Genomic DNA, 24,300 nt, shown 5'->3' with positions numbered 1-24,300 from the left:
TGGAGGAGCTAACAGAGATTGGGATGGTTATAGAGACTGGAGGAGGTTGCAGAGATACGGAGGGTTATAGGGGCTGGAAGAGGTTACAGAGATAGGGACGGGTGTAGGGGCTGGAGGAGGTTACAGAGATTGGGATGGTTATAGAGACTGGAGGAGGTTACAGAGATAGGGATGGTTGAAGGGGCTGGACGAGGTTATGGAGATAGGGAGGGGTGTAGGAGCTGGACGAGGTTATAGAGATAGGGAGGGGTGTAGGGGCTGGAGGAGGTTACAGAGATAGGGAGGGTTGAAGGGGCTGGATGAGGTTATAGAGATAGGGAGAGGTGTAGGGGCTGGAGGAGGTTATAGAGATAGGGAGGGGTGTAGGGGCTGGAGGAGGTTATGGAGATGGGGAGGGTCATAGGGAATGGATGAAGTTATAGAGATAGGGAAGGTCATAGGGAATGGAGGAATTTACAGATATAGAGAGGGCCGTAGGGACTGGGGAAGGTTACAGAGATAGATGCAATTGTAGGGACTGGAGGATATTACAGCAATAAGGTTTGTAGAAGCTGGAAGAGGTTACAGAGAAAGGGAGGGTTGTAGGGGCTCAAAGAGTTACAGAGATAGGCAGGTTTGTAGGAGTTTGATCAGGGTATGGAGATAGAGAGGGTTATAGGGAATGGAGGAGGTTACATGGAAAAGGATGGTCATTGGGACTGGAGGAGGGTACAGAGATAGAGAGGGTTCTAGGGGCTGGAGAATCTTACAGAGATATGGAAAATTGTCTGGAATGGAGAAGGTTATAGAGATAGGGAGGGTTGTTTGGGCTGGAGGAGGTTATAGAGAGTGGGAAGGTTGTTTGGGCGGGAGGGGTTTCCAGAGATAGAAAGGGTCGTAGGTGCTGGAGGTGGTTACAGCGATAGGGGACGGTTGAGGGTCTGGTGGAGGTTGCAAAGATAGGGAGGGGTGTAGGGGGTGGTGGAGGTTACAGAGATAGGGGAGAGTGTAAGGGCTGGACCAGGATACAGAGGTAGGAGGAGATGTAGGGGCTGGAGGAGGTTACTGAGATAGGGAGGGTTGTAGGGGCCTGGAGGAGGTTACAGAGATAGGGAGGGGTGTAGGGGCTGCAGGAGGTTACATGGATAGGGAGGGGTGTAGTGGCTGGAGGAGGTTACAGAGATAGGGAGGGGTGTAGAGGCTGGAGGAAGTTACAGAGATAGGGAGGGGTGTAGGGGCTGCAGGAGGTTACAGGGATAGGGAGGGGTGTAGGGGCTGCAGGAGGTTACAGGGATAGGGAGGGGTGTAGTGGCTGGAGGAGGTTACAGAGATAGAGAGGGGTGCAGTGACTGGAGGAGGTATCAGAGTTAGGGAGGGGTTTAGGGGCTGGAGGAGGTTACAGAGATAGGGATGGGTGTGGGGGCTGGAGGAGGTTACAGAGATAGGTAGGATTGAAGGGGCTGGAGGAGGTTATAGTGATAGGGAGGGGTGTAGGGGCTGGAGGAGGTTACAGAGATAGGGAGTGGTGTGGGGGCTGGAGGAGGTTACAGAGATAGGTAGGATTAAAGGGGCTGGAGGAGGTTACAGAGATAGAGAGGTGTGCAGGGGCTGGAGAAGGTTACAGACATAGGGTGGGGTGTAGGGGCTGGGGTATGTTACAGAGATGGAGAGGATGGAAGGGGTTGGCGGAGGTTACAGTGATAGGGAGGAGTGTAGGGGCTGGAGGAGGTTACAGAGATAGGGAGGGGTGTAGGGGGCTGGAGGAGGTTACAGAGATAGGGAGGGGTGTACAGGCTGGAGGAGGTTACAGAGGTAGGGAGGAGGTGTGGGGTTGGAGGAGGTTGCTGAGATATTGAGAGGTGTAGGGCTGTAGGAGGTTACAGAGATAGGGATGGGTGTGGGGGCTGTAGAAGGTTATAGAGATAGAGAGGGTGCAGGGCTGGGGAAGGTTACAAGAATAGGGAGGGGTGTAGGGCTGGAGGAGGTGGCAGAGATAGGGAGGGGTGTAGGCGCTGCAGGAGGTTACATAGTTAGGGAGAGGTGTGGGGGCTGGAGGAGTTTACAGAGATAGGGAGGGGTGTGGGGGCTGGAGGAGGTTACAGAGATAGAGAGGGATGTAGGGTCTGGAGGAGGTTACAGAGATAGGGAGGGGTGTGGGGGCTGGAGGTGGTTACAGAGATAGGGAGGGGTGTGGGGGTTGGAGGAGTTACAGAGATAGGGGTGTTGGGGCTGGAGGAAGTTACAGAGATAGGTAGGATTGAAGGGGCTGGAGGAGGTTATAGAGATAGGGTAGAGTGTGGAGTCTGGTGGAGGTTACAGAGACAGAGAGTGGTGCAGGGGCTGGTGAAGGTTACAAGAATAGGGAGGGGTGTGGGGGCTGGAGGAGGTTACAGAGATAGGTAGGATTAAAGGGGCTGGAGGAGTTTATAGAGATAGCGAGGGGTGTTGGGGCTGGAGGAGGTTACAGAGATAGGGAGGGGTGTGGGGGCTGGAGGAGGTTACAGAGATAGGGAGGGGGTGTCGGGGCTGGAGGAGGTTCAGAGATAGTGAGGGGTGTAGGGGCTGGAGGAGGTTACATAGAGAGGGGTGTAAGGGCTGCAGGAGGTTCAGAGATATGGAGGGGTGTAGGGGCTGCAGGAGGTTACAGAGATAGGGAGGGGTGTAGGGGCTGGAGGAGGTTGCAGAGATAGGGAGGGGTGTAGGGGCTGGAGGAGGTTACAGAGATAGGGAGGGGTGTAGGGGCTGGAGGAGGTTACAGAGATAGGGAGGGGTGAAGGGGCTGGAGGAGGTTGCAGAGATAGGGAGGGGGTGTAGGGGCTGGAGGAGGTTACAGAGATAGGGAGGGGTGTAGGGGCTGGAGGAGGTTACAGAGATAGGGAGGGGTGTAGGGGCTGGAGGAGGTTACAGAGATAGGGAGGGGGTGTAGGGGCTGGAGGAGGTTACAGAGATAGGGAGGGGTGTAGGGGCTGGAGGAGGTTACAGAGATAGGGAGGGGTGTAGGGGCTGGAGGAGGTTATAGAGATAGGGAGGGGTGTAGGGGCTGGAGGAGGTTACAGAGATAGGGAGGGGTGTAGGGGGCTGGAGGAGGTTACAGAGATAGGGAGGGGTGTAGGGGCTGGAGGAGGTTACAGAGATAGGGAGGGGTGTGGGGGCTGGAGGAGATTACAGAGATAGGGAGGGGTGTAGGGGCTGGAGGAGGTTACAGAGATAGGGAGGGGGTGTCGGGGCTGGAGGAGGTTCAGAGATAGTGAGGGGTGTAGGGGCTGGAGGAGGTTCAGAGATATTGAGGGGTGTAGGGGCTGGAGGAGGTTGAGAGATATTGAGGGGTGTAGGGGCTGGAGGAGGTTCAGAGATATTGAGGGGTGTAGGGGCTGGAGGAGGTTCAGAGATATTGAGGGGTGTGGGGGCTGGAGGAGGTTCAGAGATATTGAGGGGTGTAGGGGCTGCAGGAGGTTCAGAGATATTGAGGGGTGTAGGGGCTGGAGGAGGTTCAGAGATATTGAGGGGTGTAGGGGCTGGAGGAGGTTACAGAGATATTGAGGGGTGTAGGGGCTGGAGGAGGTTCAGAGATATTGAGGGGTGTAGGGGCTGGAGGAGGTTACAGAGATATTGAGGGGTGTAGGGGCTGGAGGAGGTTCAGAGATATTGAGGGGTGTAGGGGCTGGAGGAGGTTACAGAGATAGGGAGGGGTGTAGGGGCTGGAGGAGGTTCAGAGATATTGAGGGGTGTAGGGGCTGGAGGAGGTTCAGAGATATTGAGGGGTGTAGGGGCTGGAGGAGGTTACAGAGATAGGGACTTGCTCGGCGATGGAGCGGCTCGAAAACATGAGTGAGAATTTGCAAACTGAGGCGGTGGGGAATGGGGAGCCTGTGACATGTCAGCAGACACGGGACTGATGGGTGAACAGGGCTTGTCGAGGTTAATGGTTAAAACAAACCATTAATCTTCTAACTTTGCTCCATCAAATCAACATAAGTATGAAAGCAGTGTTTCCTCACTCCTCCTGATCCTGTCCACCACTGCATGGGCCCTGGAGCACTGCGAGAAGCTCTGAGTTCACCTGCTACCTCAGGGGAAGGGTGCGAATATGGACTTCACCCCAAAGAAACCTCCTCTTCCCCCCACCGCCCGGCTCCTGTGCGCATATACCTCATCCCAGTGAACGTACTGACCTCCAGCCATTGTCCAATCGGGGACTGGGGCATTGGAAACTCCCAGCCATTTCAACCTGGTCTCCTGTAAAGATGATGTGGAGATGCCGGCGTTGGACTGGGGTGGGCACAGTAAGAAGTCTCACAACACCAGGTTAAAGTCCAACAGGTTTATTTGGTAGCATTTGCTACCAAATAAACCTGTTGGACTTTAACCTGGTGTTGTGAGACTTCTTCCTGTAAACATCCCATCGTTGTCCTGGGAGGCCAGTTAGGGCGTCCGGCCAATATTTAACCCTTAACCAACGTTACTGAGATGGATGATTTGTTATTCGTTTTGTTGCTCGTTGGGAGAGGTCACAGTGCACAAACTGATGCTGTGTCACCATCGTTCTACACTTCAAAAATACATCATTTCCCTGAGATGTTCTGGGGTCAGACAAGATGCTCTTTTAATGCAGCCTTTCGCTGTTAAAGATTTGTACAATAGTGGCAACGTAACAACGAATGAGTTTGTGCTGATGGTGGGACCCCCAGTTTATTCACACAGGTCCCTGACGTAATTCCACCCATTTGGACCTGTTTACCCTCCCACACCCTGGATGCAATGATGCTGATTAATTATTGGTGTCAGCGCAATGTAGAGGAATGGATAACTGTCAGAAGAAGTGTGATGTAAAATTGTATATAGATTCCAATTGACCTGTGATAGATTACGATGCACAGTCATTGGAGACAAAGACACTAACAATCACTGCCAGATATATAATCTGTTATTCAAGAAGAATATTGGAGTTACAGCTTTCCTCTATCAAATATTAATGTTCCTATAAATATGAGTAGTTTTGCTATCTTAAGGGAGATAATATCTTTGCATGCTTTGTACATTGATGATTATGTTCCGGGGTTGGGGGGAGGTTACTGTGTAAAAGTGAATGTGCAGGGTAAATGATATTACTCTCTGAGAATGGGTAGAGTCTCCCTTAATGCTAACGAACTGGATCAGTGGAGCCAATTAAAAATGATCTGCCCTCTTGTAGAAATATTCTCAAAGCAGCAGAGGAACTCTTCAACTCACACCGCCAACTCAAAGGAACATGTTCAGTATTTTAATTGTTAATATTCATGGTGCTTCAAAATAAATGTCACAGAACTTGAGTATATTATCATCAGAAGCAAGGTCAAGGATAGACTGCATGTGCACTACAGCCTGGGCTTAGAAATGGTTAATGATGTTGATAGATTGGATGTGCCTCTTGGTCCCAAATCAATCTCATCAGCCTTCAGCAAGCTAGGAGAGGTGACAAGTACCATTCACCTGATTGCCATGGGGCAACTACTGACACCTGCCCTTCCTGAGTTCCCAGTCTCAGGGCACGGTGGCACAGTGGTGAGCAGTGCTGCCTCACAGCGCCAGGAACCCGGGTTCAATTCCCTGTCACCGTCTGTGTGGAGTCTACACATTCTCCCCGTGTCTGCGTGGGTTTCCTCCCACAGTCCAAAAGACGTGCTGGTCAGGTGCATTTGCCGTGCTTAATTCTCCCTCAGTGTAACCGAACAGGCGTCGGAGTGTGGCGACTAGGGGGTTTTCACAGTAACTTCATTGTCTACTTGTGACACTAATAAATAAACTTTAACTTTAAACATTATGAAAGCTGACAGCTCAGGAATGGGAAATGGGGAAGTTGTGATCAGGGCTAAGAGTGTAACAGGTGAGAAAGAACACCCCCCACCACACCCCACACCCCCGCAACACGTAACTCTCCTAATGTCAAGACTGAGAGTGTTTAATGGTCTCCAATTCACAGTGGCTGATTCATCGCACCCAGAAACTGGCTGACATTGTGATTAATAAAGTTCTTACCGTGTCGGAGAAGTTTAATCGGAGGATCTGTCAGCAGTACGACAGCATCATGAGGAAAATAACAAACACAACAGACTCCACTCGCAAGCTGGTACAGGTGCAGAATTATGTGGATACACTGAGGAGCTGTGAGGTGCTTCAGCTGAAGGTAGAGTCATTTCTCCCTTCTCTGTAATTGGGGGATTTTAATGATGAAGGCATTCCAGTGGGTCAGAGAGAACTGTCTGAATTTATCTGTGAATGTATTCCCTGCAGCTGATTTTTCAGCAGGTTGATGCTTTAGGTTGTGGTTACACCTGCAGAGAGAGTTGTGTATGATTCTACAATAGTGCACAATTAATGCTGCATGTTTCAAATTTGTCACAAATGAAACAGCATTCGTAATGTGTGATTATCGAAAGATCTGCCTTTATTCCCTGATGTTTAATTTTGTACAGGGTGTGTAGCTGCCGGCTAAAGTGCCACCGCGATGTCTCACTAATGAGAATACCTGTAAGGAGCAGTGTGACAGTGTCTGCCAGGGAATCTGTGCCATGCACTGAGGGTGGGAGGGGACATGGCATTTTCTGACAATGTTAATGTCTCTTTTTCAATTAAACATGGAGAACATAGCCCTCTTTTAATTACTGTCATAAGGTGGATAAGAGTGAAGGTAAGGTCACTGATGGACTGTAAAAATCCATCTGGAGGGAGTTGCACAACATCTATAGACTGCTGTGTGTTTGTAGATACAATCCACTTGACACTGCACATCCTTAATTTGCCTCAGGAATGCAGAATGTTTGTGAAAAAGCAGAGTCTGCATTAGAGAGTGATATAGCTGAGTGAAGCTATCTGTGCCTTAACTGGTGATTCCAAAGCACACTGATTTAAAATAACTGCAACAAGCGTGACTAGTGAGACAAGTTGTGTGTTTGCATTTTGTCTCCTGGATATTAGTGAGTTGGGAATCATTCTGATTATCGTTTTGTGTCACTGGGATTTGCGTTCCCAGCACTGGGACATGGTGCACGGATTGTGGGCTGGAAACTTAGAGTTTTGTGTCACCTTGGATAGGACAAGCTGGACATAGCAGCCGAGAATCTCCTCTTCCTGATGGATTATGCCTCGCTTTCCAAGAAGGACATTGTTCTGAATGGCAACACCTTCTCGTGGCCGGAGAGGATCAGTCCACTCATCAAAAACAGGTCAGTTTGCAAATCACCGTGTCCCAGAGCAGAACGACACATGTGTGTAAAATCAGACTGATCTCTGTCTGCTCATGATTTGTAACCTGTTATCATAGCAGTGTGATGAGGTGGAGATAGTAAGAGTTTTAACAACACCAGGTTAAAGTCCAACAGGTTTATTTGGTAGCAAATACCATTAGCTTTCGGAGCGCTGCTCCTTCGTCAGATGGAGTGGAAATGCTACCAAATAAACCAGTTGGACTTTAACCTGGTGTTGTTAAAACTCTTACTGTGTTCACCCCAGTCCAACGCCGGCATCTCCACATCATGAGGTGGAGATGCCGGCGTTGGACCGGGTTGTGCACAGTGAGAAGTCTCACAACACCAGGTTCAAGTCCAACAGGTTTATTGGAATCACGAGCTTTCGGAGCGCTGCTCCTTCCTCAGGTGATGAGATAGACCTGTTGGACTTCTTACATAACACAGTGAGAAAGAGCAGGGCTAGTCGGGGAGCTGAGAAGATCGGTTAGGCTAGGTTTTGCATTTTTGTTTCAAATAGCGAATATTCAGGAAGTATTGAACTTGAATCACGAGCTAAAAAGGGGGTGGCATCTCTGACAGACAGCAAACAAATCTGAGCTTCTAACTTCAATGGAACTAACAATCTGAATAAGTTTTGACACAACATCCTAAAGCATGCCAACATCCAGATTTCCTTGTGGGACTATGTCTGTGACTGCATCGACATGACATTCATTGAGGATTAAAATTAAATTCTGTTAGGGTGGATTGTTGGTTGTGGCTTCAACAGCCTGAACCCCCACACTGAACTTCTCCACCTCGCTTTCCTCCTTTTAACATCAACCTCTTTGGGCCAAATCTCACCCCTTGTGGCTCAGTGCCCAATCTGATTGGACAATCATTCCTGTGAAGCACTTCCAAAAGCTGAAAGAAGTGACTAACTCTCTGGGAAATGCCGGGATTCCACATCATTCCCATCGCTAAGACTAAACAACCCTTCTTTTCCCCCCTTACTCAGTGAGATGCGGTTACAGAGGGAACATGACGTGGCTGTTTCCAAACTGCTCCACTGGCAGGACGATTTCACAAAACGTATTGCAGAAACTGCAGCCCTGCTAAAGAAATTCCAAAAGAAGGATCGCATGTCTGAGGCACAACAATACGTCTACAAGTTGGAGGACATCAGTACAAGACTCAGGGAATTTACAGAGGAGGTGAGTCTTGTCAACTTACTCTTTAGGAAATATCGACAACTTTATTCAGAAATAAGGAGGGTGTGTGAAGGGAACTCAGACTGTACGGAGTTTAACAGGTTTCTGCATAAACTCTGTTCTCAAATATGCTGCTTTCCATTTATTGCGAGTTGTTAATGACCTCAGGACAGTTCCCCAGAATTGTATTGAATAAAAATCTAACTGTTGGTGAGAGACTGATATCAGGAAGAGAAGCAGCAGCTGAACTTTCTGAATGTTAACATTCAGAAACCAGCCTCAGACTGGGGACAAAATAACTCCGGTAATAAACAGTGAATCCTACTGACCCAAAATCTTCATTGATGCATGACAAATGCCATTGGTTAAACATCTGTAAGAGTCAGTGTCCAGTAGGGAAATCCATTTTAGCCCAATCAGCGTGGGTTTGTGGTAGAACATAGAACATAGAACAGTACAGCACAGAACAGGCCCTTCAGCCCATGATGTTGTGCCGAGCTTTATCTGAAACCAAGATCAAGCTATCCCACTCCCTATCATCCTGGTGTGCTCCATGTGCCTATCCAATAACCGCTTAAATGTTCCTAAAGTGTCTGACTCCACTATCACTGCAGGCAGTCCATTCCACACCCCAACCACTCTCTGCGTAAAGAACCTACCTCTGATATCCTTCCTATATCTCCCACCATGAACTCTATAGTTATGCCCCCTTGTAATAGCTCCATCCACCCGAGGAAATAGTCTTTGAACGTTCACTCTATCTATCCCCTTCATCATTTTATAAACCTCTATTAAGTCTCCCCTCAGCCTCCTCCGCTCCAGAGAGAACACCCTAGCTCCCTCAACCTTTCCTCATAAGACCTACCCTCCAAACCAGGCAGCATCCTGGTAAATCTCCTCTGCACTCTTTCCAGCGCTTCCACATCCTTCTTATATTGAGGTGACCAGAACTGCACACAATATTCCAAATGTGGTCTCACCAAGGTCCTGTACAGTTGCAGCATAACCCCACGGCTCTTAAACTCCAACCCCCTGTTAATAAAAGCTAACACACTATCGGCCTTCTTCACAGCTCTATCCACTTGAGTGGCAACCTTTAGAGATCTGTGGATATGGACCCCAAGATCTCTCTGTTCCTGTGGATATGGACCCCAAGATCTCTCTGTTCCTCCACAGTCTTCAGAACCCTACCTTTGACCCTGTAATCCACATTTAAATTAGTCCTACCAAAATGAATCACCTCACATTTATCAGGGTGAAACTCCATTTGCCATTTTTCAGCCCAGCTTTGCATCCTATCTATGTCTCTTTGCAGCCTACAACAGCCCTCCACCTCATCCACTACTCCACCAATCTTGGTGTCATCAGCAAATTTCCTGATCCACCCTTCAGCCCCCTCCTCTAAGTCATTAATAAAAATCACAAAGAGCAGAGGACCAAGCACTGATCCCTGTGGCACTCCGCTAGCAACCTGCCTCCAATCCGAAAATTTTCCATCCACCACCACCCTCTGTCTTCGAGCAGATAGCCAGTTACCTATCCAATCGGCCAACTTTCCCTCTATCCCACACCTCCTTACTTTCATCATAAGCCGACCATGGGGGACCTTATCAAACGCCTTACTAAAATCCATGTATATGACATCAACTGCCCTACCTCCATCAACACACTTCGTTACCTCCTCAAAAAATTCAATCAAATTTGTGAGGCACGACTTGCCCTTCACGAATCCGTGCTGACTATCCCGGATTAATCTGCATCTTTCTAAATGGTCGTAAATCCCATCCCTAAGGACCTTTTCCATCAATTTACCAACCACCGAAGTAAGACTAACCGGTCTATAATTACCAGGGTCATTTCTATTCCCTTTCTTAAACAGAGGGACAACATTCGCCACTCTCCAGTCCTCTGGCACCATCCCCGTGGACAGCGAGGACCCAAAGATCAAAGCCAAAGGCTCTGCAATCTCATCCCTTGCCTCCCAAAGAATCCTAGGATATATTTCATCAGGTCCAGGGGACTTATCGACCTTCAGTTTATTCAAAATTGCCAGTACATCCTCCCTCCGAACAACTATTTCCTCCAGCCTATTAGCCTGTAACACCTTCTCTTCCTCAAAAACATGGCCCCTCTCCTTGGTGAACACTGAAGAAAAGTATTCATTCATCACCTCGCCTATCTCTACTGACTCCATACACAAGTTCCCACTACTGTCCTTGACTGGCCCTAACCTCACCCTGGTCATTCTTTTAGTCCTCACATAAGAGTAAAAAGCCTTGTTGCATTTTCTACCCTGGCCAAGCCATCTGCCATGGAGGTGGGGCAGTGGGTGGGGTGGGGGTGGCATTGGGTGGGGGTGGGGTGGCAGTGGGTGGGGTGGGGGTGGCAGGGGGTGGGGGTGGAGTGGCAGTGGGTGGAGGTGGGGTGGCAGTGGGTGGGGATGAGGTGGCAGTAGATGGGGTGGCAGTGGGTGGGGTGGGGGTAGGGTGGCAGTGAGTGGGGGTGGGGGTAGGGTGGCAGTGGGTGGGGATGGGTAGGGGTGGCGTGGCAGGGTGGGAGTGGGATGGTAGTGGGTGGGGGTGGCGTGGCTGGGTGGGGGTGGGGTGGCAGTGGGAGGGAGTGGGGTGGCAGTGGGTGGGAGTGGGGTGGCAGTGGGTGGGGGTGGGGTGGCAGTGGGTGGGGTGGCAGTGGGTGGGGATGGGTAGGGGTGGGGTGGCAGAGGGGGTGTGGGTGGGGGTGTGGGAGTGGGGTGGAAGTGGGTGGGGGTGGGGCGGCAGTGGGTGGGGATGGGTAGGGGTGGGGTGGCAGGGTGAGTGTGGGTGGAGGGGTGGGAATTGGGTGGCAGTGGGTGGGGTGGGGGTAGGCTGGCAGTGGGTGTGGGTTGGGCGGCAGTGGGTGGGGATGGGTACGGGTGGGATGGCAGGGTGGGTGTGGGTGGGGGTGGCGTGGCTGGCTGGGTGGGGGTGGGGTGGCAGGGTGGGTGTGGGTGGGGGCTGGGAGTGGGGTGGCAGTGGGTGGGGGTGGCATGGCAGGGTGGGCGTGGGTGGGGTGGCAGGGCGGGGGTGGGTGGGGGTGGGAGTGGCAGGGTGGTGGTGGGTGGGGTGGGAGAGGCAGGATGGGGGGGTGGGATGGCGTGGCAGGATGGGGGTGGGTAGGGGTGGGTGGGGGTGGCGTGGCAGGGTGGGTCGGCGGGAGTGGGGTGGCAGGGTGGGAGTGGGTAGGGGTGGGTGGGGGTGGCGTGGCAGGGTGGGTCGGCGGGAGTGGGGTGGCAGGGTGGGGATGGGTGGGGGTGGGGTGACAGGGTGGAGGGGTGGGAGTGGGGTGGCATGGCAGGGTGAGGGTGGGTGGGGGTGGGATGGCAGTGAGTCAGTTCCGGTTGTGAGGATGTGACTGTTGCTCTTATTGCTGATCAGAAAGCCCTGATTAACCATGAGGAGGTTCTGCTGGAGACGGGTCACATTCACCCTTACCATCAAATCCAGAACGTTATTCACACATTGGAACCCTTTGAGAAACTGTGGAAAACCGCGGTGCAGTTTAACCTGCACTATGACAGGTGGATGAATGGGCCTTTCCTACAAGTCAATGCTGAGGAGGTGGAACAGGAGGTTAGAAATGAATACAATTTCTCTCTCTCTTTTTCAACAGGAATCCTATAATAATTCTGCTGTGCAACAACTACAGATAGTTAATCTTTTTAAATGTGCAGATTGGAACCTTTGCAGAGTATTTGAAAAGTGATGCCTGCCTTAAACTTTCAGGTTGAAAGCAGAAGTCACCTGAGATTAAGTCAAAGATTAAGATGACAGATAATGGTTTGCATTGCTGTTAAAATTAAACTTGTTAGAAGCATCAAAAAAACATGCAAATGAATCGTTTATTCATGATTGCTTAAAATAAATCTTTTCTTCTTGTGAAATATTCCTATCAGGTGCAGAGTTTATGGAGGGTCAGCTATAAACTAACTAAGATTTTCAACCACCCAGATTTACATGGACCTTTGAAAGTTGCGACTACCATCAAAACTAAACTGGAAAAATTCAAAATCAATATGCCACTGATCAATGCCCTCTGCACACCGGGTATTAAACCGCGGCACTGGAGTGCCATGAGCCAAAAGGTATGGTGACCAATTCCAGGACCCAGAATTCTTCACCAAAATTCATCGGAAGAATTTTTCACCCGCAAATGGATGTTTCATTTGCTGCTACTCTATAACTGAGGGCCATCTTGTGACAATGCGTGGGAGTTTAAGACCGGCCCACTTTAAGACAGGGCGGCACGGTGGCACGGTAGCACAGTGGTTAGCACTGCTGCGTCACAGCTCCATGGACCTAGGTTCGATTCCCGGCTCGGGTCACTGTCTGTGTGGAGTTTGCACATTCTCCTCATGTCTGCGTGGATTTCCTCCGGGTGCTCTGGTTTCCTCCCACAGTCCAAAGATGTGCGGGTTAGGTTGATTGGCCATGCTAAAATTGCCCCTTAGTGTCCTGAGATGCATAGGTTAGAGGGATTAGTGGGTAAATATGTAGGGATATGGGGGTAGGGCCTGGGTGGGATCGTGGTCGGTGCAGACTCGATGGGCCGAATGGCCTCTTTCTGTACTGTAGGGTTTCTATGATTCTATTCTATTTCACTCTTTGCGTTGAATGTCAATCCATTTCAAAATGGCCACCACTCGTGCCAGAGATTCACTTTTACTCTCGGCATATAGAGCCATGCTGTGGAATTTTCCCGTCCGGCCTGCTACAGGAATCATAGCGGGCGGAACACAGACCATGCAAACACCCTTGGGCCAGATGTTCCGGTTTCAGAGCCAGAAAATCCCACCCATAGAGTCATAGAGCAATACAACACGGAAACAGACCCTTCGGCCCAACCGGTCCATGCCGACCATGGTGCCCTCTCAGCTAACCCCAATTGCCCATGTTTGGCCCAATATAAGTCGACCCCTGTTTTCGAGGGGATTTTTTGGAAGGTGAACATATAGTACCGACATCTACAGAAGGCCATGTGTGGGTTAGGTTTATTGGCCATGTAAATTGCCCCTTTGCGTCAGGGGGATTAGCAGGGTAAATACGTGGGGTTACGGGGATACATCCTGGGTGGGATTGTGGTTGGTGCAGACTCGATGGGCCGAGTGGCCTCCGTCTGCACTGTAGGGATTCTATGATTGATTGTATGATATAAATGGTGAAGTGGAACAGGGAAACAGGTATACAGGTCATTAAAGTTAAAATCATTCCCTTTGGATCCAAGAAAGATCAAATGAATATTTTCTAGTTGTGAGAGACCAGGAACTGTGGAGTAACAATGAAATTTGGCAGTTCTGGGTGGATAAATCACAACAGACTGGGGAATACGTACAGAAAGTCACCTAAAAGCCTGAGAGAACGTTGACCTTAATGTCATATCATAGAATCAATCATAGAATCTCTACAGTGCAGAAGGAGGCCATTCGGCCCATCGAGTCTGCACTGACCACAATCCCACCCAGGCCCTATCCCCATAAACCCACATTTACCCACAAAGAGGAGGAAGTGATGTTACAGCCAGACAGAGAGTTGATGAGACACCGTGTGGAGTAACTGGCTTCAGCTCTGGGCCCCCCATCTCACAGCAAGGTGAGATTGGTCTTGGAATGGGTGCAATGCAGAATGGGCAGAATGATGCTGGGGTTAACAGGGTTAAATTATGAGGAGGGGTTACACAGACTGTAAACTTGTATTTCTTTGAGTTTGGAAGATTAGGAAATGATTGCAATCAAGGTGTTTAAAATTGAGAGTGGCTAGCAGGATGCTGGTACCTGAGCAAGCCTTGGGGTCGGGGTGGGGTTAAGCGAATTCCTCTGAGATTCTCCCTCTGCATTGTGGTAAGTTTGATGTAACCTCTGAGTACAGAGTCAGGGCCTGCAAAATCGGGGCTTGTGTTGGCAGGTGTAACTGAACACACAAGGCTAGCATCTTCTAACCTTGGCATGGCCTTTCAAACCTGACCAAGCATGGCATGCAGGGATTGGGAAGAACATTCTGGTAAATTGCTGGGACTGGCATTTACATGATCATAATGAGAATGATGAGCTGGTCAGCTGGAGGGAGGTGCCAGTGTCCGCAATGGCTGCCAACATGAGGTGTCCTTCTGCTTTCTGCACATGTTGGGCTGCAGATGTGGGCGGTAAGGCCAAGGGCACTTCCAGTATCGTCTGACCTTCTGGCATCTGACTGGAACTCTCGTGACAAATCTACTCTCATAACAAGCCCATCCTCGTGACAAGTCCACCCTTGTAACAACCCTGCCCTCGTGACAACCCCGCCCTCGTGACAGCCCCGCCCTCGTGACAAACCCGCCCTCGTGACAAATTCCCCACCCTCGTGACAACCCCGCCCTCATGACAACCCCGCCCTCATGACAACCCTGCCCTCGTGACAACCCCACCCTCGTGACAACCCCACCCTTGTGACAAATCCCCCACCCTCGAGACAAACCGGCCCTCGTGACAAACTGGCCCTCGTGACAACCCCACCCTCGTGACAACCCCACCCTTGTGACAAATCCCCCACCCTCGAGACAAACCGGCCCTCGTGACAAACCGGTCCTCGTAACAATCCCGCCCTCATGACAACCCCGCCCTCGTAACAACCCTGCCCTCGTGACAACCCCCCCCTCGTGACAAACCCGCCCTCGTGACAACCCCACCCTCGTGACAAACCGGCCCTCGTGACAACCCCACCCTCGTGACAAACCGGCCCTCGTGACAACCCCACCCTCGTGACAAACCGGCCCTCGTGACAACCCCACCCTCGTGACAAACCCGCCCTCGTGACAACCCCACCCTCGTGACAAACCCGCCCTCGTGATAACCCCACCCTCGTGACATCCCCGCCCTCGTGATAAACCAGCCCTCGTGACATCCCCGCCCTCGTGATAAACCGGCCCTCGTGACAACCCCGCCCTTGTGACATCCCCGCCCTTGTGACATCCCCGCCCTCGTGACAACCCCGCCCTCGTGATAAACCGGCCCTCGTGACAACCCCGCCCTCGTGACAACCCCGCCCTCGTGATAAACCGGCCCTCGTGACAACCCCACCCTCGTGACAAACCCGCCCTCGTGACAACCCCACCCTCGTGACATCCCCGCCCTCGTGATAAACCGGCCCTCGTGACATCCCCGCCCTCGTGACAAACCCGCCCTCATGACAAATCCCCCACTCTCGTGACAAATCCCTCAACGTCAGTAAGAGAATCACAGGCCAAAATACAGAAATGACAGCGGATAGTGCCAAGGAAATGGCAGTGATGGAAAAGAATAGGAAAGAATGAGAGTGCGTAACACCTATCAAGGGGCGTCTTTAATATCTAACAACATCCTAGAGGTGACATTGACCAGAAACTAAACAGGACCAGCCATATAAATACTGCGGCCACCAGAGCAGGTCAGAGGTTGGGAACCCTGTGGTGAGTGACTCACTTTGATTTGATTTGATTTATTATTGTCACATGTATTGGGATACAGTGAAAAGTATTGTTTCTTGTGCGCTATACAGACAAAGCATACCGTTCATAGAGAAGGAAAGGAGAGAGTGCAGAATGTAGTGTTACAGTCATAGCTAGGGTGGAGAGAAAGATCAACTTAATGTGAGGTAAGTCCATTCAAAAGTCTGACAGCAGCAGGGAAGAAGCTGTTCTTGAGTCGGTTGGCACGTGACCTCAGACTTTTGTATCTTTTTCCTGATGGAAGAAGGTAGAAGAGAGAATGTCCGGGGTACGTGGGGTCCTTAATTATGCTGGCTGCTTTGTCGAGGCAGCGGGAAGTGTAGACAGAGTCAGTGGATGGGAGGCTGGTTTGAGTGATGAACTGGGCTTTGGTCACGACCCTTTGTAGTTCCTTGCGGTCTTGGGCAGAGCAGAGCCATACCAAGCTGTGATACAACCAGAAAGAATGCTTTCTATGGTGCATCTGTAAAGTTGGTGAGAGTTGACATATTCTCAAGGGTGACAAATTTCCTTAGTCTTCTGAGAAAGTGGAGGCGTTGGTGGGCTTCCTTAACTATAGTGTCAGCATCGAGGGACCAGGACAGGTTGTTGGTGATCTGGACACCTAAAAACCTGAAGCTCTCGACCCTTTCTACTTTGTTCCTATTGATATAAACAGGAGCATGTTCTCCACTAAGCTTTCTTAAGTCCTCCTGACTCCCCAAATCCTTTCCACCATCTACAAGGCACAAGTCAGGAGTGTGATAGAATAATCTCCATATGCCTGGATGGGTGTAACTCCAACAACACTCAAACTTCTTGCCACCATCCAGGACAAAGCAGCCACTTGATTGGCACCCCATCCACAAACATCCATTCCCTCCACCATCGACGAATAGTGGCAGCCGTATGTACCATCTACAAGAATAAGGATCTTATCAAAGATTCCTCAGGCAACACTTTGCAAACCCATGACCACTACCATCTAGAAGGACAGGGGAGCAGATACCTAGGAACACCACCTAGAAATCATAGAAACCCTACAGTACAGAAAGAGGCCATTCGGCCCATCGAGTCTGCACCGACCACAATCCCACCCATGCCCTACCCCCATATCCCTACATATTTTACCCACTAATCCCTCTAACCTACGCATCTCAGGACACTAAGGGGTAATTTTAGCATGGCCAATCAACCTAACCCGCACATCTTTGGACTGTGGGAGGAAACCGGAGCACCCGGAGGAAACCCACTCAGACACGAGGAGAATGTGCAAACTCCACACAGACAGTGACCCAAGCCGGGAATCGAACCCAGGTCCCTGGAGCTGTGAAGCAGCAGTGCTAACCACTGTGCTACCGTGCCGCCCAAATCGGTTTCCCTCCAAGTCACTCACCATCCTGTCTTGGAAATATGTTCCTTTACTGTCGCTGAATCAAAATCCTGGACCTCCCTCTCTCGCAGCACTGTGGATGTACCTACATGATGTGGAGATGCCGGCGTTGGACTGGGGTAAACACAGTAAGAGTTTTAACAACACCAGGTTAAAGTCCAACAGGTTTATTTGGGAGCAAATGCCATTAGCTTTCGGAGCCATCCGGACTTTAACCTGGTGTTGTTAAAACTCTTACTGTGATGTACCTACATCACAGGGCCTTCAGTGGTTCAAAAAGACAGCTCACCGCCACCTTCTCAAGGGCAATTAGGAATGGGTAATAACTGTGGGTTTAGCCAGTGACTCCACATCCTGTGAGTGAATGAAAGAAACGAGTGTTGGACGTCTCACCCGGAGTATTGAAAAATCCTCATCCATTTGATGGACCTGTTAACTGACCTCTGACCTGTACTTCCTGACTCCCTGTTCCCAGCAGGATTGCCTGTGTGTGCTGAGGTCACAGCATCCTGCACAGGAACATTTGGAATATTCCCCAGTCTCTAAATGTTCAGAGAGCCATCCCTGGCCTATCGACACTGAAGCCAAAGGCAGTACACTCGGTGGAACAGCTTCCCAAGATTCGCCAACCTTAACTCAGGGCAGGAAGGGGATGATCAGTCTGGTAAAGTTTGTCTTTACATTTAATCCCACATTCTGGTCTGTGCTTTTTATTGAGTACCTGTACACCAGAAAAGTGATTCTTGTGCTTGCAGACAAAGAGTTAGTCTTACAAACTATATTCCCTTTCAGTGGAGTTTACAGAACGCCAACCCTCTATTTCAGGATGTGATGGAATACTCCCCACTTGCCTGGATGGGTGCAGCTCACTCAGGAAGCTCAACACCATCCAGGACAAAGCAGCCCCGCTTGGTTGCTACCCCCTCTACAAACATTCACTCCCTCTACCACTGATGCACAGTGGCAGCCGCGTATACCATCTACAAGATGCACTGCAGGAACTCAGTAAGGCTCCTTAGACAGCACCTGCCAAACCCACGACCTCTACCACCTCAAAGGACAAGGGCAGCAGATGCTTTGCATCTACAAGCTCCTCTCAAAGCCACCCACTTTCCTGACTTGGAAAATATCACCGTTCTTTCACTGTCATTGGGTCAAGATCCTGGATCTCCCTTCCTAACAGCACTGTGGATGTATTCACAACAGGTGGACTATAAGAGTTCCAGTTGAAGGTGCAGCACCGTCATTATAAAAGCAGACTTGTACTGTGGAATGCTTTAAGCTGTCCTGATCCATTACCATATACACAATTGCTTTGCTTTGGTCCATTTCACATGAAGTTAGCCATTTAAAGAATGTGGTTTACGAGTTTGATGTGACTGCGTGTACATAGAAATGGAGGAAGCAACCCCGCCCCAGGAATGAGCCTTATCAAATGGTGGTGTTTCAGAAAACGAGTCGGCCATCTGATCTTCCAAACCTATAAATAATTCTCAAAAAGATCAGGCCCTACCCCCCTGTCCTGTCAAGAGTCTCGGTTTTATTCAAATGATGTTGTTTCAGCAAAGAAGTAGGAGCTGATTTACTGTAGTTGATAAGCACCTGTGACGTCACCTGCCACATACAATGCTTCTAATTCAGTTTGAAAGAAGCATTCAGTCGAATGTCAAACCTCCAGCTAGGTGCGATTTGTGTTATTGCTTGTGTTGTCATAGAAAGTGATGTTGTTAAAATGTCACTGGGCTTTCATCCTGTACAGACCGATAAATATAACCAGCATGGGTTTCATCCCCCAGGACATGACACTATTACTACCACTCTGCTTCCATGACAACCACCCTGACAAGACACACAATAACCAACCGAATCCTTTGCATTCCAATGAACACTTCCTTCTACTCGATGCTGGACCCCGTGCCCAGTGCATACAAAGAAAAAACTTCACATAAATCCTCTATCTACTCATCAGTTAAATTAATTAATTCTAGAGCTGCAGGTTGGAGATTTTAGCCACGATGCCATTCCCTCTGGCAGTGATTTCAGTTCTCCCCTACTCACATCTGAAGATCTGATTACTGGAAGCCTCTTGGGAAACTGGGATTTCTCACATGGTCCTGCCACTGAGAGTTAGCGTATTTTAGAATCACCAGCACCTTTCACAACATCAAGAAAAATGTTGTTACTGAAAAGCCAGACTTTAAAACAAGAAAATGAAAATAGAAGAGATTCCTTCCTCTGGCGTAGAACTTGTCCCAAATTAAATACCAATTGGAATGAGCTAGAAAAGCCCTGAAGCTGCAATTGCTGCTATCCCTGGGCTAAAACACCCTGTGGATCTGAAACCCCGGCATAGTGAGAGATCTGTTTTATGACTAGATTCTAATTTGCAATATTCAACACCATTTTACTCTCCTCATCTCCCGCTTATATTGTGTGGATGAGGGAAGTGCAGTTGATTTGGGTTTTATGAATTTCAGCAAAGCCTTTGACGAAGTCCCACGTGGGAGACTAATAAAGAAGGTAAATGCACATAGGATACAGGGTCATTAGATAAAGTGGATTCAAAATTCGCTCAGTTGTAGGAGACAGAGGGTGGTGACAGAAGGCTGGTTGAGTGACTGGAACACAGTAAGAGTTTTAACAACACCAGGTTAAAGTTCAACAGGTTTATTTGGTAGCAAATACCATTAGCTTTCGGAGCACTGCTCCTTTGTCAGATGGAGTGGAAACCTGCTCTCCTGCTGACGAAGGAGCAGCGCTCCGAAAGCTAATGGTATTTGCTACCAAATAAACCTGTTGGACTTTAACCTGGTGTTGTTAAAACTCTTACTGTGCTTACCTGAGTCCAACGCCGGCATCTCCACAGAGTGACTGGAAGCCAGTGTCCAGTCGCATACCACAGGATCTGTGCTGAATTCCCTATTATTCATTATTTATATAAACAACATAGATGACTATTTGAAGGTCAGGTTAGTAAGTTTGCGGATGACACAAAGATTGGCCGGGTGGTTAACAGTGAGGTGGAGTGTCTTGCGCTACAAGAAGATATAGATGGAATGGTCAAATGGACAGATAGGTGGCAGATGGAATTTAACCCTGAAAAGTGTGAGGTGATGCACTTTGGAAGGAGTAATCTGACAAGGAAATATTCAATGAATGGCCTGCCACTAGGAAATTCTGTGGAACAAAGGAACCTTGGCGTGTTTGTCCATAGATCTCTGAAGGTGGAAGGGCAGGTTAATAGGGTGGTGAAAAAGGCATATGGCACACTCACCTTTATCAATTGAGGCATAGATTACAAAAGCAGGTTTGGTGTGGCCACTGCTGGCGTATTGTGCACAGTCCAGGTCGCCATGTTGTAGGAAGGATGTGAATCCACCGGAGGGGGTGCAGAGGAGATTCACTAGGATGTTGCTTGGGATGGAACATTTAAGTTATGAAGTGAGGTTAGATAGACTTGGGTTGCTTTTGTTGGAGCAGAGAAGACTGAGGGGCGACCTGATTGAGGTGTACAAGATTATGAGGGTCAGTGTTAGTTGAAGGGTCCCCTTAGTTGAAGGGTCAGTCACGAGGAGACATAGGTTCAAGGAGGTTTAGGGGGGATGTGAGGAAAGCCTTTTTAGCCAGAGGATGGTGATAGCCTGGAATGTGCTTTAAGAAGATGAGCACTTGGCACATTATAACTTTCAGGGCTATGGGCCGAGTGCTGGTAAATGGGATTCGGTGGGAGGTCAGGTGTTTCTCACATGTAGGTGCTGACTCGATGGGCCGAAGGGCTGCTTTTGTACGTATGATTCTATGATTCAAAATTTTTATTCTATTGGTTTTATTTCTAATTTACCACATTTCATTCCCATATTTTTTGAAAGGACAAAATCAAAGATACTTTATTGGAGAAAAATTTAACAGTTATTTAAAACCATTAAATTCAAACTACATTTTGGGGGAATTGTATCGAGTCACACACTGTTGCTGATTGTAGGGCAAATGGTGTCAAATGACAGTAAACAAAGTCACTAATACCAGGGTTTGTAATTATATCAACTGGGTTATTCAAAATATACACTCCAAACTTGAAATGGTGAGGCTGTTCAGTAAGTTAGCAAGATAAGCAGTGTGAGTTTGCATGTTGAATGGTAGCCGGAATGATAGATTACCTGCACTCGGTCTAATCTGAGTTGCTGCTGTGTAAGGTTTCTTTTACACAGACAGTTTGAGGGTGATGGGGCTGTCACTGATTAGATTGGAAGTTCCTGGGAGATGAGTTTGCTGAAAACAGTACAGGTCAGTACACGATGGACATTGTTTAACACACGTCACATGATGACAATCATATCAACCAAGATTGAATGGCGGAGCAGACTCAATGGGCTAATTCTGCTCCTATATCTTCTGGTCTCACATAGCACACTTCTCAAACGTAAGAACAGGAGGAAGTCACTCAGCCCTTTGAGCCCATTCCACCTATTTGATCAGTTCCAGGTTGAACTGTATCCAACTCCATTTCACAGTCCTTTAACCCAACAAAAATAGAACATAGAACAGTACAGCACAGAACAGGCCCTTCGGCCCACGATGTTGTGCCGAGCTTTGTCTGAAACCCAAATCAAGCTATTTCCTCCCTATCATCCCGAAGTACTCCATGTGCCTATCCAATAGCTTCTTAAATGTTCCTAAAGTTTCTGACTCCACTATCCCTGCAGGCAGTCCATTCCACACCCCAACCACTCTCTGCGTAAAGAACCTACCTCTGATATCCTTCCTATATCTCCCACCATGAACCCTATAGTTATGCCCCCTAGTTACCACTCCATTCACCCGAGGAAATAGTCTTTGAACGTTCACTCTATCTATCCCCCCCATCATCTTATATACCTCTATCAAGTCTCCTCGCAACCTCCTCTACTCCAAAGAGAAAAGCCCAAGTTCCCTCAACCTTTCCTCATAAGACCTACCCTCCAAACCAGGCAGCATCCTGGTAAATCTCCTCTGCACTCTCTCCAGTGCTTCCACATCCTTCTTATAGTGAGGTGACCAGAACTGCACACAATATTCCAAATGTGATCTCACCAAGGTCCTGTACAGTTGCAGCACAACCCCACGGCTCTTAAACTCAAACCCCCTGTCAATGAACGCCAACACACTATAGGCCTTCTTCACAGCTCTATCCACTTGAGTGGCAACCTTCAGAGATCTGTGGATATGAACCCCAAGATCTCTCTGTTCCTCCACATTCCTCAGAACCCTGCCGTTGACCCTGTAATCCGCATTCAAATTTGTCCTACCAAAATGAATCACCTTGCATTTGTCAGGGTTAAATATCTCTTGAAATTTTCAGACTTCCAGCATGTTATGTCTTTATAATGATATAAAGACACCAGTCACTCATAAAGGATTGTGTAAACACATTGTGGGTCCATTTGTTAAGACTAGGCACAAGGGAACAGGTACAAATGGAAAGAAAGCTTGGAAGAATCAGCAGCAGAGCTGTGTATGCTGTGTTTTGCTCCCAAAGTAAAACTGAGACTGGCTCCTTGATGCATTTCCCTTCGAGTGATGGCCTGCTGTTATCCCTGGCAGGTGTATTACAACAAACAACATCCGTGGAGGGAAAGAGTTCCAGGTTTCCATTACCTTTTGTGTAAAGGACCCCTTCCTGACATGACCCCTGAGTGACCTTGCTCTAATTTTAACTGTGACCTTATCCCTTGTTCTGGATTCCTACCAAAGGAAATAGCCTCTCCATCTACTCTACTAATCCTTCCATCAAATTTAGCCCTTTGATCGTCTATACTCAACAGAATTAGAAACTAATACTTTGCAGCATGTCCTCATATTTGAACCCTGTATTATTGTGTGAAATCCTTGCTGTTCCTCAAGCTGAACAGTGCTCCAGCTGAGCTGTAAGCAGTGACCTGTACAGTGGAGCACAGCTCCTTCCTCTGGCTTCTGGAGATGAAGTTTTCCGGTTGAAGCAGTTGATGTTTATTTGATGTTATGCAATGTCTCTATAGGGTGGAATATTGTAAATATGACGATTCTACTCCAATAATATCTCCACATGTAATGAAGACCATTATTTCATGTATGTGTTAACATTCAGGCCACACATGTGTCAAGCAATAAGAGAGAATCTAACCATCACCCCTTGACATTTAATGTCATCACCATCACTGAATCCCCCACTGTCAGCATCCTGGGGGTTACTATTGACCAGAAACTGAACTGGACTAGCCATATAAATACTGTGGCTACCAGAGCAGCTCAGAGGCTCGGAATCCTGCAGTGAGGAACTCACCTCCTGACTCTCAAAAGCCTGTCCACCATCTACAAGGCACAAGTCAGGAGTGTGATGGAATACTCCCTATTTTCCTGGATGGGTGCATCTCCAACAACACTCAGGAAGCTCGACACCATCCAGGACAAAGCAGCCCCCTTGATTGGCACCACATCTACAAACATCCACTCCCTCCACCACCGACAAACAGTGTCAGCTGTGTGTACCATCTAAAGATGCACTGCAGCAACTCACAGTTCCTTCGACAGCACCTTCCAAACCCGTGACCGCTACCACCTAGAAGGACAAGGCAGCAGATACCTGGAAACATCAACACCTGTAGCTTCCCCTCCAAGTCACTCACCATCCTGACTTGGAAATACATCGCCGTTCCTTCAATGTCGCTGGGTCAAAATCCTGGAACTCCGTCCCTAACGGCACTGTGGATGTACCTACCCTTCAGGAACTGCAGCAGCTCAAGAAGGCAGCTCACCACCACCTTCTCAAGGGCAATTAAGGATGGGTAATAATTGCTGGCCTAGCCAATGCCATCTGTATCCCATGTAAAAAAAAACACTGAAGTGAAAAGGGGAAAAGCTGGAAATACTCTGGCAGAATCTGTGTAGAGAGAAAAGCAGGAATTTTAACATTTCAGGTTGATGACCTTTCAATAGAACTGGTCCAAGTTGAGACGTAACAGGTGAAATAGGGGACAGGGTGTGACACTGTGGAGGAGAGGAGAGATTAAATGATAAAAATAGA

General features: G+C 48.8%; 1 protein-coding gene across 1 annotated transcript in view; it reads left to right on the top strand.

Moving 5' to 3' along the window:
- The window catches only part of LOC144507660 (dynein axonemal heavy chain 3-like), a 459,789-nt gene that overhangs the window by 12,432 nt on the left and 423,057 nt on the right, over positions 1-24,300 (top strand). Inside the window, exons 2-6 of the mRNA XM_078234817.1 lie at positions 5,939-6,142; positions 7,051-7,181; positions 8,203-8,398; positions 11,809-12,003; positions 12,327-12,515. Of these exons, the coding sequence (XP_078090943.1) occupies positions 5,939-6,142; positions 7,051-7,181; positions 8,203-8,398; positions 11,809-12,003; positions 12,327-12,515 (915 nt within the window). The remainder of the gene's footprint in view (positions 1-5,938; positions 6,143-7,050; positions 7,182-8,202; positions 8,399-11,808; positions 12,004-12,326; positions 12,516-24,300) is intronic.

Source organism: Mustelus asterias, chromosome 19, assembly GCF_964213995.1.
Source record: "Mustelus asterias chromosome 19, sMusAst1.hap1.1, whole genome shotgun sequence".
Taxonomy (NCBI): domain Eukaryota; kingdom Metazoa; phylum Chordata; class Chondrichthyes; order Carcharhiniformes; family Triakidae; genus Mustelus; species Mustelus asterias.
The sequence above is the reverse complement of the archived record's forward strand: the minus strand, read 5'-3'. Positions and strand labels throughout refer to the sequence as shown.